The following is a 20,423-nucleotide window of genomic DNA, read 5'->3' as shown; positions in this document are numbered from 1 at the left end:
GTGACACTGACTGGTACTGTTACGGGACGCTCCTTGGCATTGTTTTGGGTCACCGTGTCTGGCACTGTTATAGGTCAGTGTGGTTGGCACAGGTATGGGCACTGTGTCCCCGCATGAAGCAGCAGATGCCCATTAGAGCTGTATTTCTAGCCTATAGGGTCACTTTTGCTGCCAATACATTCACATTCACCGGAATAACTGGATAGCTTTGGCTTTTTCCTGTTTGTGTTGCTCTTGCGTATACAGCTCCTGTGCTATTTATGTACTGCAGCCACACACCCACGTAAGGTATGGCACTATGTGGTCATACAAATCACATGATCCCCGCCCAGCGATGACATCACGGCACAGATCACGTGCCCCCTCCCCACAGCTGTATATACTCGCATATCCTGCCAGACTGCTCCCAGCCCGGACTGCTTCCTGACGCCTGCTGCCGGCCGGGAGAAAGGTAAATGTGTTATTCCTTCAAAATTATATGTTTTATTACTTTTTTAGCACCTGATGTATTATATCGGTACTTTACGGCATCAATCCTGAATTATATCTCATTATGTAAATATATTCGATACTGTAGCGAAAAGTAAAACAATGGAAAAAATACTTAACAAAGAAGAAACAATTTATAGAAGTTTTTTTTTGTTAGTGTTTTAGTTCATAGTTTGTGATTTTTAGTAGCGGTAACACAGGTGATGTAGATGGCGGTTATTTATGCTGTACACTTATCTATTGATTTAATTGCCACAGTATCTCTCGGCAGCACACTTCAAGAGTGTCTATGCCAAGTGTGAATGTAGTCCGATATAGATCACCCAGCTTTCAGGACCCTTGAAGTGGTCTCATTAAGGGGTTGTCCAGGATTTGGCTTTTTTTTCCAAAAACAGCACCACACCTGACTATAGGTTATGTGTGGTATTGCAGGTGAACCCACTGGTGGACATGGAGAAAAGAGGCCCCTGTGCAAGAAACAGTCCAATAATTCATCTGTATGCAAAATTCTACCTGCTTTGGAGGTGGTAGTGGCCCCTTACCTCTAGGGCCCCTCTATGGCAGCGCAGGTTGTCCACACCTGGATCAACCTCATCTCAAAGGACCTTGGCTGCAGTACCAGACACAACCCACAGACAGGCGAGGCGCTGTTTCTTTAAGAAAGTAGCCATGTTTGCCCTTAAGGACGGGTTTTACAAGTCCGATATTAGAGTATGGACCATGATGTCCGGAACGGTCGACCGAGACGCAATAGGGATATATGAGTGTTGCATTTAGGTTAGGAGACCCTCGGGTGGTCTGGACTCAGATGCTTAATGTCGGAAGCGTGAAGGGAAATTTGTCATTCCGGATTTTGAAGAATTGCAACTCTCACAGGAAAAAAAAAAAGGTAAGCCTAAGAAAAAGTTTGACAAATTAAGAAGAAATTAAGGTGATTTTACTAATTAGCAAAACGTTCGGAAGATTTAAAGGTACAGAAGAGCCGTCACTTCTTCCCATGGTAAATATTGGTGTCCTGGATTCGGGCTCCTCCCCGTCTATACAAACATCGGTATCGGAGGTGTCTGATTCCACAAGACACGTGATTACCGGTTTTTCAGGTTCCTCGGCATTGATGTGAGCTTAGAGTTTCACATTATAATGAGCCGACAGAAACCGCCACATAAACAACGTCCGACCTCGCTGCTTCCCTCTCGCCAACTATGTATTCCGCCAGAGATAAAAGGAACGCGACTTTTATCCGACTTCCATCCCAGTAGTTCCAAGAACAACACAAAGTTTCTTCACACGGAGATTTCTTCTTCTTCGTAAAAACTTTTTTTTCCCCAATGTTTCTACAAACATTTTTTGTCCTTTTTTTCTTTCTTGTACTTTTCTAGTTGGGTATTGTCGGATATGGCTTATGCATGCACCTATGATTGCACTGCACCTTGTTTGGAGAGGTTTCCTTCATGTTCCAAGTCAAAAAAAGTGACACGCAATTTATTTTTTTTCCACCAGACGTTTTTTTTGTTAAAACCTCAGGAAAAAAAAATAAGTTAGAAAAACTCTTCATGTGAACAGAAAAGTAGATTTGTTATAGACATAAATAAGACATTTCCTGAAAAAAAAAGAGTTTTTTTAGTGGATCCTCGCCAAAATCCTCAAAAAAAACCTCTTCAAAATCAACTCTTCCGATCCATTTTCTATGGGGAATCTATATTACTGATCACATGAGGAGTTTTTGGAGCAATTTTATTTTTCTCCTAAAGAGGTTCTGAATAACACCTGGAGGGAAAAAAAGTTTATGTCACTTCCTTGAGGTAAACTCAGAAGGAAACCTCTCTAAACTAGACACTGTCCAATACTCCCAGAAAAAAAAAGAAGTTTGCTAAAATGATTTCCACTTGAAAAACTCGTCATTTTTGCTTGCCTCGAAAAGCTGTGTGTGAACATAGCCTTTAGGGTATGTGCTCATTGTGTCTTTTTGCTGAGTTTTTGGAGTGGAAACTTATGTTTTTGAATTTTTTAAGAGGGACAGGACACTTCTTTTAGCCCTTTCATGAATTTCAAAGCTTGAGGTGGTTAAAAGATAGGACAAAAGACAGAACATGTGCTCAGAAATATAGTTTTTACATTTTTATAAGTTTTTTTTGCACTTTTCCAGGCGGGTTCCAGACAGAATCCGACATCTGGTACATTTACCCCTCACAGTAATCCGCTGAGGATTTCCATAGACAAATCTGCATGTAAGATCTTCAGCGTTTCCATTCCATAGAAGCAGTAAAAAGAAGTTGTCAGCTAGCAATGTACAATATACTCTTTGCTCAACTTCTTGAACACTCTGCTTGCTGTCAGTGAAAGATATAGGAGCTGACGAAAGGGTGTCACCATTTTGATAATGGTGAAAAAGTTTGTAAGAAAGTTGCGTAACTTTTCAACTCCATACTGATCTGTCACACTGCCAATCAGAAAATACTCATAGATATATAGAATTTTTTATTGATTTGTTTGTTAATAAAAAAAAACAGATTTTGAAAATTATTCTATTTTTTTTCTTTTAATTTAAAGTAAGGGAAACATGTTGAAGTCTGGGTTCAAGGGTGAGCGCCTCCGGGTCAACCTGAGACTGGCTATCAATCGTCTGAAGTTGCTGGAAAAGAAAAAAAGTGAGTCTGGGACTATTAGTTACTATTAGTGATGTACCATGGTGGTATCAAGTTTCTACAGTTTAGGATGGTTTCATTAGTCCAACATTCATGGTCCGAGTATGGACTATGAAATCTGGACTAGCCGCGGCTCTCCTGACCCGTACTCAACAGTCTCGTAGGCATATATAAAGCTGTAAGTTTGGGGTCAGGAGAATTGCAGTCAGTTTCTAATATTTATTATTGGTGAAATGTGCTTCTTTCTCCTCCTGGGTTGATCATTCATTCTCAAAATTCTCAATTCCCAGGTAAAATGCGTCTCCAGTGAATACAGACTTTACAGTTACTGAGATAGGAGTTGACAGTTGGTGCTCATAATATTCTATGAAGAACAATAATTGGCGTTTCAGGAGAACTTGAGTGGAATGTCTGTGTGTTCCACTAGCTCCTCCCCTCTCCATAGAATGTCTGTGTGTTCCACTAGCTCCTCCCCTCTCCATACAATGTCTGTGTGTTCCACTAACTCCTCCCCTCTACATACAATGTCAGTGTGTTCCACTAGCTCCTCCCCTCTCCATACAATGTTTGTGTGTTCCACTAGCTCCTCCCCTCTCCATACAATGTCTGTGTGTTCCACTAGCTCCTTCCCTCGCCATACAATGTCTGTGTGTTCCACTAGCTCCTCCCCTCTCCATACAATGTCTGTGTGTTCCACTAACTCCTCCCCTCTCCATACAATGTCTGTGTGTTCCACTAGCTCCTCCCATCTCCATACGTCTGTGTTCCACTAGCTCCTCCCCTCTCCACACAATGTCTGTGTGTTTCACTAGCTCCTCCCCTCTCCATACTATGTCTGTGTGTTCCACTAGCTCCTCCCCTTTCCATACAATGTGTGTTCCACTAACTCCTCCCCTCTCCATACAATGTCTGTGTGTTCCACTAGCTCCTCCCCTCTCCATACAATGTCTGTGTGTTCCACTAGCTCCTCCCCTCTCCATACAATGTCTGTGTGTTCCACTAGCTCCTCCCCTCTCCATACAATGTCTGTGTGTTCCACTAGCTCCTCCCCTCTCCATACAATGTCTGCGTGTTCCACTAGCTCCTCCCCTCTTCATACAATGTCTGTGTTCCACTAGCTCCTCCCATCTCTATACAATGTCTGTGTGTTCCATTCGCTCTTCCACTCTCCATACAATGTCTGTGTTCCACTAGCTCCTCCCCTCTCCATACAATGTCTGTTCCACTAGCTCCTCCCCTCTCCATACAATGTCTGTGTTCCACTAGCTCCTCCCCTCTCCACACAATGTCTGTGTGTTCCACTAGCTCCTCCCCTCTCCATACAATGTCTGTGTGTTCCATTAGCTCCTCCCCTCTCCATACAATGTCTGTGTGTTCCACTAGCTCCTCTCCTCTTCACACAATGTCTGTGTGTTCCACTAGCTCCTCCCCTCTCCACACAATGTCTGTGTTCCACTAGCTCCTCCCCTCTCCATACAATGTCTGTGTGTTCCACTAGCTCCTCCCCTCTCCATACAATGTCTGTGTGTTCCACTAGCTCCTCCCCTCTCCATACAATTTCTGTGTGTTCCACTAGCTCCTCCCCTCTCCATACAATGTCTGTGTGTTCCACTAGCTCCTCCCCTCTCCATACAATGTCTGTGTTCCACTAGCTCCTCCCCTCTCCATGCAATGTCTGTGTATTTCACTAGCTCCTCCCCTCTCCATAGAATTATAATAGCACCAACTGTCATCTCTTATCTTAGTAATGGGAAAATCTGACTTCATTGGATACAGATTTTACAAATTTTACCCCTGCATTGAGAGTGAAAGATCAGTCCAGGAGGAAAAAGAAGCAGATTTCTATGATAAGATGAATTACAAAGTATCTTATTTTCCCATGTACTATTGATTTATGGAAGAAAAATTAAAATGATGGTTACTTAAAGGCTCAGCAGAAGTTGTCAGTTGTCAAGGTGGAGTAGTTCCACTGAGTAGATAGGAAATGGGATGGCGCTATAATTCTTTTATGTTACACGTAGTTTTAATCACATTATTATCCCCGTAGCTGAAATGGCAATGAAATCTCGAAAGGAGATCGCAGACTATTTATCATGCCGGAAGGATGAGAGAGCGCGGATCCGGGTGGAACATATAATCCGGGAGGATTATATGGTGGAAGCCATGGAGATCCTAGAGCTGTACTGCGACCTGCTCCTGGCACGATTCGGATTAATTCAGTCCATGAAGTAAGTCTGGAGAGCGGAGCTAAAATCTGCACTTAGGGGCTTGTTCATGACGCGCCCCTGGGCCTTCATTGCGCGGCATCGCGCGCACGGGGGAGGGCTTACCCGGAGCCGGATCCGATGGGAGTAGTAGTCTCGTGGCGGTGACCCGGTCCGTGCCCAGGGAGTCAAACTGAGCGGCACTGTTTTGCAGTAGATGTTAAAATGTTCGACTACGCCACCCGTTGATTGCGGCTATGAGGCCGCCGCTGCAGGGCAGACCGCTGAGGCCGGTGATAGGATTGTGCAGCGTAGATGGTATAACCCCCAACGGGAGGGGTATGGCCTCAGGGCAGCAGATGTAGATGACAGTGATGGTGATGGTGAAGCAAGGAAGCTCAGAGACGTGTGGTGTAGTTTCAAGGCTTTTACTCACAGGTGTTGCTCCGGTCACTTCGGCCAAGAGTGACCACCCAAGCCGTGCTGCGTCCACCAGGTGCGGGACTCGGCCAACTCCCGGGCAGTTCCAGAGCGTGGTCCTGAGCTCCCCTCTCTTCCTTCCTACTGGCCGTCCTCACCAGGGACCCACCTATGTCGGGCTCCCTCGGGCCTTTTGGTGGCGAAACCTGTCCCGGCTTCCCTGACCCTATTCGTGGTCTGCCTTCCTGGTGGATATGGCGAGGGGTCACGCCAAAACTTGTCCACGACCTCCGGTTCCTGGCTAAGGATGATTAGCCTCTACCAGCTTGGGATCCGGTACCCTTTTCTGCCAACCCTTCACCCTTCTGGTTTACTTCTGGGATCTCAGGGTTCCCTCTTGTCTTGTGTCTCTGGGCCTCTCTTCCTCCTTCTCTCCACTACAGGCCTGGCCCTAGAGCTGGGCCCAGCCGGAGCCACAGCTCCCTGTCAGCCCTCCTGGCTGAACTCTCTCTCAGAACTCACCCTGTCTCTAGATGGTGCCCACCATATATACTCCCTCTATGTGTGAGCCCAGGTGACTAGCACCCAATGGGCTCCTACCTCTATGCCCAGAGCCCCTCCCCTCTCTGCCCCTACACTACTGGGATGTTCCTCCCCCCCCCCACTCCAGCCAGGCACAGACGCTGTCGTACCTGCACAACTATTTGGTGGGAGTACCGTTGTTCTGTCCCCCGGAAATGGGGTGAGTGTAGTGCATGCAGTTATCTGAGCTCAGTCCCACACTCCATCCTTACCCGGGAGTGGAATACCACACCTCTGGTTTGAGGTGCAATACCCCTGTAGCAGCCGAGTCCTCGGGGTGCTACATTCCCTCCTGGTAAACCACAGCACGTCCTCGGGCTGGAAAAGAGTAAAACATACCAAAACTTACAAACTTTTTTTTTTTTTTTTTAAAACATACACTAACAGGTAAAACATTATAAAACATTATCAGCAAATATAACATGACAGGTAACTTCTTATATATTATTCTAGCAGTATAAACTTTTGATATAAAACTTTTCCATAATAAACGTTCTTGATCCCTGGCCACCGTGCAACTTGTGACCAGGTAAAGTGCCACAGTCACTGATAGAAAAACAGTTCTCCTATAAAACCGGTAGGGGGCGCCTTAGGAAGCGCAACTATTTACAGGATATGGCCGCTCTCAGTCCTCGGCCAGTGAGGATAAGGAATGGCTGCTCACAGTCCTCAGCCTGTGGGGATAAGGAATGGCTGCTCACAGTCCTCAGCCTGTGGGGATAGGGGCACACGGGGAACAATTCACACTAGTCCCAACGGGGAACACACTTTAATTAGCAGTATGACAAGTACCCCTACGGGTAACTATATACAGCTTCAGTTTATGCTACTTCCCTTCAGCAGCGGTGTCCTCTCCTTGTCTCCTCCTGAGGGTAGTCTTCAGACCCGTCCGGGTCCTCTTGATCTTCCTCATACCGCAGCTCTTCCTCCGTTAACCGGTGCACGTGAAGGGCGTATGGTCCTTTAGCGCACTGATGCCGGGTGAAGGTGACCTCATCACCCAGGTAAAGGTCACGTCCGCGGTGTCCCTCTGGCAGGTGGGACTCAACATCCCTACGGGTGACGAAGACGTCGCTGGCGGTCCTGTGATCCCTGATAAAGCCCCAACCGTGCTCCAGTTGGAACTTGATTACGGTCCCGGTGGCGCGGGGACCGTGGGCTGCACGGGGGTTTCGCCGGGTCCGGCGTTTCTGCTCCGCGCTCTGTACCTGCAGCCGCTCCTCGCGGACCCGCCTCTCTTGCCGTTCTTTGTTGAAGACCTCTAGTTGTTGTCGGCAGCACTCCACACGCTGGGCTGCGGCCGCCCGGGTCTCTTGGGTGAACCCCATGAGGTTTTCACCGGTGGGGTCCCATGCGAACTGAGCCTCCTCCAACGGGAGTGGGGTGATCTTGGCGGGCGCCGGAGCCGGGATCAGGGGCTCACACAGGGGCCATTCCTTCCGGAGTCGGGGATTGACGTACTCTGGTGGCCACACAAAGGACTGCCCATCCGGGCAAGTATGTTGTGCGAACAGGTCTTCACCCAAGGGTAGCACTGTGGAGGTTGAGGGCGCGGTGGTGGTAGCGGCGCCCGGATTCACCAGGCCTTGCGACCAGGCCGGTGGCGCTCTGAAGGTGAAGGGCACTGTGGAAACGGCGGCGCCCGGGGGTACTCGGCCTTGCGACCAGGCCGGTGGCGTTTCTTGCTTGGCCGCGCTCAGGGTTGAGGCGCGTGACGTCACAGGGGGCGTGGCCGCGGCTCCTGCCGCTTGAGGCCTAGTTTGGAGCGGTGGCGGTGCAGCATCGGGCACGGTAAGGGGGATTTTGGGCTCTGCGACGGGGAGCTGGGGCAGGCTCACGGCTACTAGGCCTGGGGTGGTGACGTCCCCTTTACCTGCTTCCATCTCTTCAGCTCCTTCCACGGCGTCGTCTCCGGCCTTCGTCCCTCCTGCACCATCCTCAGAGGCAGACAGACTCCTCGTCCCGGGTGGCGTCCTTTGCTGGCGGGTTCCAGCCTGCAGGGCCATTTCTTTGCTCCACTCGGCCAGCACTTCTTGCTGCACTCGGGCCATCTTCCGAGCCAAGCCCTCCAGCGCGGTCTGTGCATGCTCCCGATCTTTGGGGAGCTGTGCCAGGATCTCCACCAGGCCTTCTGGGGTGGCGGCCTGCAACAGGCTCCTGACCAGAGGGTCGGTGCTGCCTGACTCTCCCTCCATCTCCGGGTGCGATCTTTCCAGACTCCCCCAGGCTGCACCCATCCTCTCTCTTTTGTTCTTGATCCGCCCATACTGAGGGTGGTCCCGGGGCCACTTGGTGATTGTCAGTTCCAGGGGCAGACCCCTCGCTCTGATGGACATCTCTATCATTGCAGTCTCTGCTGGTGGGGGCGGTCTCCGCTTTTGGCGCTCTTCTGGGACCAGGCCCACGATGGGAGGTGGTCTCTTGCCACCCTCTGGCACGCCCATAATGGCGTCCGCTCTGCCAGGGCGGGAAATCGTCTCAGATGGCGGGAATCGTCTCCTAATGGCGGGAAACTCCGTGGATGGCGGGAAAAGGCTGCAGATGGCGGGCAAACGGCGGGAAACGACCCGAGATGGCGTCCGATGGCGGGGACCCTCTGGAATTGGCGGGAGACTTCTTCTTACGGTACATATAAACTTTTCTTCAGGCACGCAGTACCCGGTAGTTGCGGGCACGAAATCCTGCCGACTACGCCAAAGTTGACGCGCCCCTGGGCCTTCATTGCGCGGCATCGCGCGCACGGGGGAGGGCTTACCCGGAGCCGGATCCGATGGGAGTAGTAGTCTCGTGGCGGTGACCCGGTCCGTGCCCAGGGAGTCAAACTGAGCGGCACTGTTTTGCAGTAGATGTTAAAATGTTCGACTACGCCACCCGTTGATTGCGGCTATGAGGCCGCCGCTGCAGGGCAGACCGCTGAGGCCGGTGATAGGATTGTGCAGCGTAGATGGTATAACCCCCAACGGGAGGGGTATGGCCTCAGGGCAGCAGATGTAGATGACAGTGGTGGTGATGGTGAAGCAAGGAAGCTCAGAGACGTGTGGTGTAGTTTCAAGGCTTTTACTCACAGGTGTTGCTCCGGTCACTTCGGCCAAGAGTGACCACCCAAGCCGTGCTGCGTCCACCAGGTGCGGGACTCGGCCAACTCCCGGGCAGTTCCAGAGCGTGGTCCTGAGCTCCCCTCTCTTCCTTCCTACTGGCCGTCCTCACCAGGGACCCACCTATGTCCGGCTCCCTCGGGCCTTTTGGTGGCGAAACCTGTCCCGGCTTCCCTGACCCTATTCGTGGTCTGCCTTCCTGGTGGATATGGCGAGGGGTCGCGCCAAAACTTGTCCACGACCTCCGGTTCCTGGCTAAGGATGATTAGCCTCTACCAGCTTGGGATCCGGTACCCTTTTCTGCCAACCCTTCACCCTTCTGGTTTACTTCTGGGATCTCAGGGTTCCCTCTTGTCTTGTGTCTCTGGGCCTCTCTTCCTCCTTCTCTCCACTACAGGCCTGGCCCTGGAGCTGGGCCCAGCCGGAGCCACAGCTCCCTGTCAGCCCTCCTGGCTGAACTCTCTCTCAGAACTCACTCTGTCTCTAGATGGTGCCCACCATATATACTCCCTCTATGTGTGAGCCCAGGTGACTAGCACCCAGTGGGCTCCTACCTCTATGCCCAGAGCCCCTCCCCTATCTGCCCCTACACTACTGGGATGTTCCTCCCCCCCCCCACTCCAGCCAGGGACAGACGCTGTCGTACCTGCACAACTATTTGGTGGGAGTACCGTTGTTCTGTCCCCCGGAAATGGGGTGAGTGTAGTGCATGCAGCTATCTGAGCTCAGTCCCACACTCCATCCTTACCCGGGAGTGGAATACCACACCTCTGGTTTGAGGTGCAATACCCCTGTAGCAGCCGAGTCCTCGGGGTGCTACATTCACATGTGCATGTTTTAAGTCCAGGTTCTATTTGTACAACGGGCCTCATTTTGCTCCCTGACTGCACGAAAAAAAATTGCAGCATGCACTAGTTTTATGGAGCAGATCTTTCGCTCGTCTGCGATGAGCACCCGGAACCAGTCACGTCCTTAATTTGTCCTTTAATCAGTTTTTCTCTCTTTGCAGGGAGCTGGACCCAGGTCTGGCTGAGGCCGTGTCCACTGTGATCTGGGCTGCTCCACGTCTGATAGAAGTCTCTGAGTTAAAGACAGTAAGTGGACAGGAATGAAATATGTGCTTGGAATATTAATATTAATTACTCTGAGGTGGTAGAAATTGTAATGATGATATAATATAGACCTAGATGACTATAAGAGAGCAATGACAGGCGCCATATTTGAACACGCATTTTAATATTTTTCTTAATGTCTATGATTCCTCTGAATATTTAACGTGTATTAATCGATAGCCATCATGGGTATCATATGGAATAAGTATAAAACATTTCCCTTTGAGAGACTCTTTTTCAACTAACCTTTTCCAGGAGACTTGTTCACAATTAAAGAGGACCTGTCACATGCCATAAATATGTAATTTTATTACTGAGATTCTCAGTGCATAAACTTTAAATAATACATTTCTCCTCAGCAATAGCTGTTAATAGAGTGGATGATCCCCCTCAATATCATCTATGCATCTCCCAAATGGTGAAAAAAGTGGAGGATCCCTGTCTACATTCTTTATGCATCCCCCAATAGTGAAAAAGTGGAGGATCCCCCTCTACGTTCTTTATCCATCCTCCAATGGTGAAAAAAGTGGAGAATCCCCCTATATATTCTTTATGCATCCCCTAATGGTAAAAAAGTGGAGGATCCCCCTCTATATTCTTTATGTATCCCCCAATTGTACAAAAAAGCTGGAGGATCGCCCTCTACATTCTTTAAGTATCCCTCAATGGTAAAAAAAAAGTGGAGGATCCCCCTCTACATTCTTTATGTATCCCAAAATGGTGAAAAAAGTGCCGGATCCCCCTCTACGTTTTTTATCTTTATCCGTCCCCCAATGGAGAAAATAGTGGCAGATCCCCCTCTATGTTTTGCTATGCATCCCCCTAACGGTGAAAAAATGGTGGATCCCACTCCATGTCCTTTATGCATCCCCCAATGGTACAAAAAAGTGGAGGATCCCCCTCTATGTTCTTTAACCATCCCCCAATAGTGAAAAAAGTGGAGGATCCCCCTCTACGTTCTTTATCCTTCCCCCAATGGTGAAAATAGTGGAAGATCCCCCTCTATGTTTTTTATGCATCCCCCTAATGGCGAAAAAATGGTGGATCCCACTCCATGTCCTTTATGCATCCCCCAATGGTACAAAAAAGTGGAGGATCCCCCCTCTACGTTCTTTATCCTTCCCCCAATGGTGAAAATAGTGGAAGATCCCCCTCTATGTTTTTTATGCATCCCCCTAATGGTGAAAAAATTGTGGATCCCACTCCATGTCCTCTATGCAATTGTAAATAAGTGGTGGATCTCCATCTATATTCTTCATGCATCCCCCCATGGTAAAAAAGTGGAGGATCCCCCTCTACATTCTTTATCCATCCCCTAATAGTGAAAAAAGTGGATGATTCCCCTCTACGTTCTTTATCTATCCCCCATTGGTGAAAAAGTGAAGGATCCCCCTCTATGTTCTTTGTGCATCCCACAATGTTGAAAGAAGTGGAGGATCCCCCTCTACATTCTTTATGCATCCCCCCAATGGGGAAAAAAGTGGAGGATCCCCCTCTATGTCCTCTGGAAGTCCTTGTAGGACATAGGACGAGGTTGTTCTAATAAGAAAACTTTTTGAAGAAACCTACCGCTGGCACTAGGCAGACAGTCTTCTTCCTTCTGGGGGGAGACCTAATTTGCAAAGTTTTTCTAGGAAGCATAGCCTGTAAGACTCCTTTCACCAGCTGGGTCTCCACCAGAAAAAGACGTCACTTTCCAAAAAAAAATCTAAAAATTGACATGGAGGAACCAGAACTTTATAGACCAGAGAGAATAAGTTAGGCTCACCTCATCTGGGGGCCAGAAAAAAGTCAAATCTACAACTACTATGAATTTTTGTTGTACAATTTACACCAACGTATGGCGTTCTCCTGCCTTTATGGTCCATATACGCCTCTTTCAACTGATATATGGGCAAAGATTGTAGAAATAATAGAACTTGCACAACATTGACTTTTCCGGTTTTACCACTGGAGGTTTTTTATAAACTACTCGTTAACCTTTCTTCTGAATCACCGTGAAGCTTGCACAATGGATTGACGTTATTATCATATATCTAGATCACTATCTTCAAAAGAACCCGATATCCCAAGGTGCACCCCAAATTCTTGGGTGGCCAATGGGTTCTGCAGTGGTTGAAGTTTTGACCTTGGTGTGGTCTCACCATTATTGTGAAGAGCCGGGTTGTTGGACCACGAAAAAGTAAAACTTTCCGTTTCTATTCCAGGTGGCCAATCAACTCTGTCATAAATACAGCAAAGAATACGGAAGCCTGTGTAGGACAAATCAGATCGGAACAGTCAGTGAAAGAGTAAGTCAAAGAATAGATTAAAAGGGGTTGTCCATCTTTTTTATTTTGGGCTAAAAAGAAATTTCGCAATAGGGTTTCATTAAAAGTTTTGCACTGTTTGCCTTCTGGGTTGAATTATCTAATGCTGGCTGCAGAATGAGTTAAGTGAGAATCAGTCAGTGAGCTCATTCAGATTGAATGACAGCTGAGTGTGTGTTTTTTTCTGATCTTTTCTCAGATTTATGACCACATCAAAGTTGATGAAAGAACCTGAAAAAGTCAAATTGTTAATGAAACCCAATTGTAAAAATGATTTTAAACCCCATATTGTTCCAAAAGGTGGACAACCCCTAAATGAAACGGACTTGGAAGCAATCATTCGGGTGTCCTTCAACATACTTACCAACATTGGTTAACTGGGAACCAAATAATCCCTGCCCAGAAACTGGTCCAAAAAGAGTAAGATCACCCACTTTTGGATGGGGGTTTTCATAATCTCTGGCCCCTTCCAGCACCAAATTTCCAGGCATCGTATTTGAAAAATTCGGACAGTACTGGCAAATTTGACAACTATGCAATAAGAGCGGAGGAAGATCCTATAGCAAAACCTAAAAAAAATGCTATGAAATCCGCAACATATCAATTTATCCTGAAGATTTTCTCTGTGTAATTCTCCACGCTTTGGATATCGCTGCGGAAAGCAGATCGATCTGAGGTGGATTTACCTTTAATTCCTTGTACTAATCCAAAAATTATCCCAAAAATTATCCCATTTCAACAGCTGATGCACAAATTAAGCCCGGAGGCCCCTCCAAAAATCCTGGTGGAGAGATACCTGATTGAGATTGCCAAAAATTACAACGTCCAGTACGAACCAGATGCAAGAGTGATGGTGAGTAGATCTGACCGCTGCTGACAGTCAATTGCATTTTTCTTACTCTATGGCGGATACATTAAGTGATGAAATACTTTCCAGGCTGAAGCACCTTCTGGATTTGAAGTTGATGGACGTCACACGGATTTTACAAATAATGACAAAAAAGGAGGACCTGGTGGCACGGGCGGAGGAGGTGGAGGTGACTTCAGGAGTAATGGACCTCGAGGTCCTTATCCCCAGATAACAGTAAGTATAAAGCGTAAAGTATTACAGTCTGCACTGTATATTGTTAAGAAATATATATTATTTTTTGCACTCATTGTTCATTCTTTTACTGTTTTCTAACTTTATAGCAGACGACTCCTGATGTAGGAATCTATGAGGAATGCACTTTTATACAGCCGCCTCCAAGAGGGAAACCACCCGTCCCTGGCTTTCATCCATCCTATGATTTAGTAAGTGTAAGAAAAGTAGTATTGGTATCTACAGCATAGGTGATAAATGTGTGATCGCTGGTGGATTCAACCCAGAGGTCACAAGAACGGGGCGTCCCAAACTCTCCTGTGTAAATGGAATCATAGTGAGCACGTGAAACTGACGCGCCCCCTGGGCCAGTGCTGTTTGGGGATTACCCGGAGCCGGATCTGATGGGGGTTGTAGTCTCCGAGTGGCGGCGACCCGGTCCGTGCCCAGGGTGTCAAACTCAGTGTGTGGCAGTCTTTACAGATGTTATTAGTTGTTCTTAGTGTCGACTACGCCACCCGTTGATTTGCGGTCAAAAGGCCGCCGCTGCAGCAGGGTCCGCTGAGGCTGGTGGTATATGTGCAGCTGTGGTAGTATAACCCCCAACGGGAGGGGTATAGCCTCAGGGGGTCAGGTGTAGAGGATGGTGGTAGTGGTGGTGCAGTGTGGATGGTAAGAAGACTCAGAGTCGGGCTGTGCAGTTCAGGGTTTTTACTTACTGCTGTTCTGTTGGTCACTCTGGCCTTGAGTGACCGCCCGAGCCGTGCTGCGTCCACCAGGTCCTGGACTCGGCCAACCCCCAAGCAATTCTGGAGCGTGGTCCTGAGCTCCCTTTCTGACTGTCCTCTCTACTGGCCGTTCCCACCAGGGGTCCACTTATGTCCGGCTCCCTCGGGTCTCCTGTTGGGTGAACCTTCTTTGGCTTCCCTGACCCTATGCTCGGTGTGCCTTCTTAGTGGACTTGGTGAGGGGCTGCTCCACATGTAATGTCGCAGCCTCCGGTTCTTAGTTGAGGGTAGTTTCTCTCCTCCACTAATTTGGGATCCGGTTCCCTTGCGTGCCAACCCTTCACCCTTCTGGTTGTATACTGGGTTCTTGGGGTTCCTTCTTCTCCCCCTCTGGGTCCTTCTCTTCTCCTCTCTCTCTTCTCTCTGCAGGCGCTCCTGGACCTCTCTCAGGACTGACTGACCCTCTACAGAAGACTGACTGACCCTGATCTAAGATGGTGCCCACCTTATATACTCCCTCTATGTGTGAGCTCAGGTGACCAGCACCCAATGAGCTCCTAGCCTTACCCAGACTGCTCCCCCTATCTGCCCCTACACTACTGGGATGTTCCACCCCCCTCCCACTCCAGCCAGGGACAGACACTATCGTACCTGCACATATACTGGTGGGAGTACCGTCGGTCTGTCCCCCGGAAATGGGATGTATGTAGTGTATGCAGCTATCTGAGCTCAGTCCCACACTCCATCCTTACCCGGGAGTGGAATACCACACCTCTGGCTTGAGGTGTAATACCCCTGTAGCAGCCGAGTCCTCAGGGTGCTACAAAACCACTGAGGGTCGCATATGATTACTCCCATCCCATTCATGCAGTGGATTTTGGGTGATCTGTTCTCAGGATCATTGGGGGGTCCCATTGGTCTGCTAAACTGTGGATGTTGTTTTTGAAGCAAACCAAAGATTTTGAACACCTTTAACGTGAAAAAATGACTCTGACATGTTAGTTGATACCTTTGGTTAATAAAATTGAACTAAGTTTCAGTCTACAATATTCAATCCTTCATTCTTTTTCAGACCTCCTGAAGTGCAGTTTGTAAACTGATCCAACTTTTACTTTGTGGGATTGTCTCTCCCAGTAATAAAGGCTGGATGTGAGGTCTGAGTGTCTCTCCCTGTAATAGAGGCTGTATGTGAGCCCTTCATGTTTCCCAGTACTACAAGCTAGATGTGAGGCCTGAGTGTCTCTCCCTGAAATATAGACTGGATGTGAGGTTTGAGTGTCTCTCCCAGTAATATAGGCTGGATGTGATTTCTGTGTTTCTCCCAGTAATACAGGCTGGATGTGAGATAAGTGTGTCTCTCCAGTAATATAGGCTGGATGTGAGCTCTGTGTTTCTCTCCCAGTAATATAGGCTGGATGTGAGATCTGTGTGTCTCTTCCAGTAATTTAGACTGGAGATGTGAGATCTGTTTGTCTCTCCCAGTAATATAGGCTGGATGTGAGGTCTGTGTCTCTCCCAGTAATATAGGCTGGATGTGAGCTCTGTGTGTCTCTCCCAGTAATATAGGCTGGATGTGAGATCTGTGTGTCTCTCCCAGTAATATAGGCTGGATGTGAGGTCTGTGTGTCTCTCCCAGTAATATAGGCTGGATGTGAGCTCTGTGTGTCTCTCTCCCAGTAATATAGGCTGGATATGAGGTTGGTGTGTCTCTCCCTGTAATATAGACTATATGTGAGGTCTGTGTGTCTATCCCAGGAGCACAGGCTGGATATGAGGTCTGTGTCTCTCTCCCAGGAATGTAGGTTACATATGAGTTATATGTGTATCCAGAATGTTGCTGTCTTCATTGTTATATGAATATATATTATATGAATATCACTATTCCCTCTTAATACTGTATGTTTCTGTCTTTTCTATAGCTTGTTTTCTCTAATCTCCCTGAGACTGTAGATGCTTTCTTCCCTCTTCAGACTGTGGGTGCATGTACAAACCCTTTCCTCTGCCTTATGTTATCTCTAAAACTGAGAGAATGGAGGGTAAGAGTAGGAGTTCTGAAGGATTTGTAATATTTTTAACAGATCACTCAGTCAGATAAAGGAGTTACAGACACTCAGCAGCAGGAAGATGGTAGATTTTATTTTTTAAGAAAGTTGCTTAAGTTTGCATTTTAGGAAGCAAGTGAACCATAAAAACTAAATTTATGCAAAGGTCTACAGAGCTTGTAAGTCTAATTGGCAAAAACGTACTATATGTAATAAATCAATAAATTATAACTGGAACCAGAGAGGCTTTTTAGATTCAGACGGGCGTCCATTGTTATTGCATTTACTCACATTATAACCAAGTAACTGTGTTTTCTTTGTATTTTATCAGCTGAAACCCCCCGGACCGGATCCACAGGTTTTTCCTGCACATGATACTGGTAAGTGCAAATGGAAACTGCACATACAGTGGGTAGGGAAAGTATTCAGACCCCTTTAAATTTTTCAGTCTTTGTTTCATTGCAGCCATTTGGTAAATTCCAAAAAGTTCATTTTTTTCTCATTAAAGGACACTCTGCACCCCATCTTGACTGGAAAAAAAACAGAAATGTAGAAATTTTTGTAAATTTACTAAAAAAGAAAAAGTAAAATATCTCATGGTCATAAGTATTCAGACCCTTTGCTCAGTATTGAGTAGAAGCCCCCTTTTGAGCTAGTACAGCCATGAGTCTTCTTGGGAATGATGCAACAAGTTTTTCACACCTGGATTTGGGGATCCTCTGCCATTCTTCCTTGCAGATCCTCTCCAGTTCCGTCAGGTTGGATGGTGAACGTTGGTGGACAGCCATTTTCAGGTCTCTCCAGAGATGCTCAATTGGGTTTAGGTCAGGGCTCTGGCTGGGCCAGTCAAGAATGGTCACAGAGTTGTTCTGAAGCCACTCCTTTGTTATTTTAGCTGTGTGCTAAGGGTCATTGTCTTGTTGGAAGGTGAACCTTCAGCCAAGTCTGAGGTCCAGAGCACTGTGGAAGAGGTTTTCATCCAGGATATCTCTGTACTTGGCCGCATTCATGTTTCCTTCAATTGCAACCAGTCTTCCTGTCCCTGCAGCTGAAAAACACTCCCATAGCATGATGCTGCCACCACCATGTTTCACTGTTGGGATTGTATTGGGCAGGTGATGAGCAGTACCTGGTTTTCTCCACACATACCGCTTAGAATTATCACCAAAAAGTTCTATCTTCATCTCATCAGACCAGAGAATCTTATTTCTCATAGTCTGGGAGTCCTTCATGTGTTTTTGAGCAAACTCTATGTTGGCTTTCATATGTCTTGCACTGAGGAGAGGCTTCCGTCGGGCCACTCTGCCGTAAAGGCCTGACTGGTGGAGGGCTGGAGTGATAGTTGACTTGGTGGAACTTTCTACAATCTCCCTATTGCATCTCTGGAGCTCAGCCACAGTGATCTTTGGGTTCTTCTTTACCTCTCTCACCAAGGCTCTTCTCCCACGATTGCTCAGTTTGGCTGGACGGCCAGGCCTAGGAAGACTTCTGTTGGTCCCAAACTTCTTCCATTTAAGGATTATGGAGGCCACTGTGCTCTTAGGAACCTTGAGTAATGCAGAAATTCTTTTGTAACTTTGGCCAGATCTGTGCCTTGCCACAATTCTATCTCTGAGCTCCTTGGGCAGTTCCTTTGAGCTCATGATTCTCGTTAGGTCTGACATGCACTGTGAGCTGTGAGGTCTTATATAGACAGGTGTGTGCCTTTCCAAATCAAGTCCTATCACTTTAATTAAACACAGCTGGACTCCAATGAAGAAGTAGAACCATCTCAAGGAGGATAACAAGGAAATGGACAACATGTGACTTAAATATGAGTGTCTGAGCAAAGGGTCTGAATACTTATGACCATGTGATATTTCAGCTTTTCTTTTTTAATAACTTTGCAAAAATGGCTACAGTTCTGTTTTTTTTAAGTCAAGATGGGGTGCAGAGTGTACTTTAATGAGAAAAAAATGAACTTTTTAGAATTTACCAAATGGCTGCAATGAAACAAAGAGTGAAAAATGTAAAGGGGTCTGAATACTTTCCGGACCCACTGTATTAGACTATGGATCTTATGTCACATCCCTATAGGTGGTGTAAGGGTTACCCACTCACGCATACATTGAAGGGGAGGCTTGAGACCCATAGGGTCCCATCTTAAAAAATATACCTTATGCTCACCTAGGCTAGAAGAATCAATGGTCCTTTTGTATCAAGATGACACTGACCCGGGTTGGACTGGCCCACCAGAGAACCGGAGAATCCTCTGGTGGGCCCTGGCTTCTCCTTCAGGAGAGTTCATAGTGCAAATCTTGCAGCTACTATGGGGCTCTTGAGTGGGGGAGAAAGGTGGGCCCTCAGAATGAAATCCTCTGGTGGGCCAAATGTCCTTCAGTCTGTCAATGACCCTGATGTTGGCGTCTATTTTTGTCACTTTCAGGTGCTGACAACAAACCAGGAACAGCGGCCCCCTGGAACACTGACCACCTAACTTTACCAAAGCTTCCGTCTGTACCGGTCAGCCCAGCTCGACAGTCGCCAACTAATGACCCCTCTGCATATGAGGATATAGACTTTGAAGATCTGTCGAAAAGACTGGAGTCTCTTAAAAAGAAGACGTAGAATCTGTGATGATGGACGCGTTATGCTTTATATTTTGGACTTTCTATTGACCCTTTCTAACCCTGGGTATCATGAAAAGGCCATAAGTTTACAGTTAATGGACTTTACTTCTAATTAATAAAAAAAATAATTGATTTGCTATGTGCTGCGTCATAGTACCCACCGTCAAAGGGTTGGCAATTGATCCCGTACAGGTGGGTCTTGGTCAAAATGCCCCCGGCTAGAACTCCTTTCAGAACCAAGCGTTTAAAAATTCTATAGTAACTCGTCGAGGTCCTGACCGACAAGGAGCGGCCTAGAGGTCCTCTGAAGCTTTCCAGAATTATCAATCATGGCCCAACATCATATACTCCAGTGAGGACAGTTCATATCGACATCGCGGCAGGATTATGGAGTCCGGCAAAGTTGTCGTCAGAGACACCTTGGGCAGCTTCAGAGTAATACAAAGGCAAACATTTCTGGTGCAAAATATGAACCCATGTATGTACCCATTATGTAGCAGAGGGGCGTTTGTACCCCGTGAGGCAACCTCTACTTCTGCAACGCCTTATACACCTGGGTCAGTGCATGTCTGTTACTCACCTGCTCCCTTTCCCTATGGCTAGATCCCTTTGTACTAGTCTGTGCTGGGTTACCCTGTTGACCCAGAAACCATCTCTAGTGGCATCACCCAAGACTTTTCAATGCTGGCTCAGGCAGCTATGAGTAGCCTGAGTATTCAGGAAATGCAGAACCTGTTCTTTTGCGGGACTTAGCCTCATCTTACTCTAGACTCTGGTCTAACCAAGTGGCTCATTATCCTCCCTATAATTCTGACCCACTTCTTATCTCAGGCCAGTGAATCCTGTTGCTATTGCTTACTCAGCTCTGCTGTATCAAGCTACAAGATACTAACCCTTCTATTCTAATAAGCTCTTGCTGAGTCAAGCTGCAAGCTACAAACACTTTTATGCTTCCATGGTACCTGTTTAACTCCTAATTACTACTATATTGGTGCTATCGCACACTACAGTTCTGAAACTCCTGTGGTTAACCGTGTCCCTGCTGAAAGATACCTAATTTCATATACTTCTCTGCCATTCCTGTATGTAACTGCCCACCCCAGCTAC

The 20,423-nt window shown here is 47.2% G+C and overlaps 1 protein-coding gene across 2 annotated transcripts; it reads left to right on the top strand.

Annotated features, from left to right (window-relative positions):
• Positions 1-314: 314 nt before the first annotated feature.
• Positions 315-19,455, top strand: LOC141175852 (IST1 homolog). 2 transcript variants are annotated; one of them, XM_073659807.1, is made up of 11 exons: positions 352-451; positions 922-1,378; positions 3,040-3,137; positions 5,182-5,362; positions 10,445-10,529; positions 12,755-12,838; positions 13,599-13,709; positions 13,794-13,940; positions 14,048-14,149; positions 17,039-17,087; positions 19,133-19,455. In XM_073659807.1, the coding sequence occupies exons 3-11, from the start codon at positions 3,050-3,052 to the stop codon at positions 19,312-19,314; spliced, it is 1,029 nt and encodes a 342-aa protein (XP_073515908.1). In that variant the 5' UTR covers positions 352-451; positions 922-1,378; positions 3,040-3,049; the 3' UTR covers positions 19,315-19,455. The 2 variants fall into 2 exon arrangements, with proteins under 2 accessions (XP_073515907.1, XP_073515908.1); XM_073659806.1 differs by lacking the exon at positions 922-1,378 and having other exon boundaries at positions 315-451.
• The last annotated feature ends 968 nt before the right edge of the window (positions 19,456-20,423 follow it).

Source organism: Phyllobates terribilis, unplaced genomic scaffold (genome assembly GCF_046119375.1).
Source record: "Phyllobates terribilis strain yellow unplaced genomic scaffold, ASM4611937v1 Scaffold_14__1_contigs__length_39327217, whole genome shotgun sequence".
In the NCBI taxonomy this organism is placed as follows: Eukaryota; Metazoa; Chordata; class Amphibia; order Anura; family Dendrobatidae; genus Phyllobates; species Phyllobates terribilis.
This window is presented reverse-complemented; position numbering and strand designations above follow the sequence as displayed.

Excerpts from the sequence above, each read along its gene's own strand:
- LOC141175852 (XM_073659806.1), top strand. The coding sequence starts at position 3,050 with ATGTTGAAGTCTGGGTTCAAGGGTGAGCGCCTCCGGGTCAACCTGAGA. Across the intron at positions 3,138-5,181 it reads GTTGCTGGAAAAGAAAAAAA|CTGAAATGGCAATGAAATCT; the intron begins GTGAGTCTGGGA and ends TTATCCCCGTAG. Across the intron at positions 5,363-10,444 it reads GGATTAATTCAGTCCATGAA|GGAGCTGGACCCAGGTCTGG; the intron begins GTAAGTCTGGAG and ends CTCTCTTTGCAG.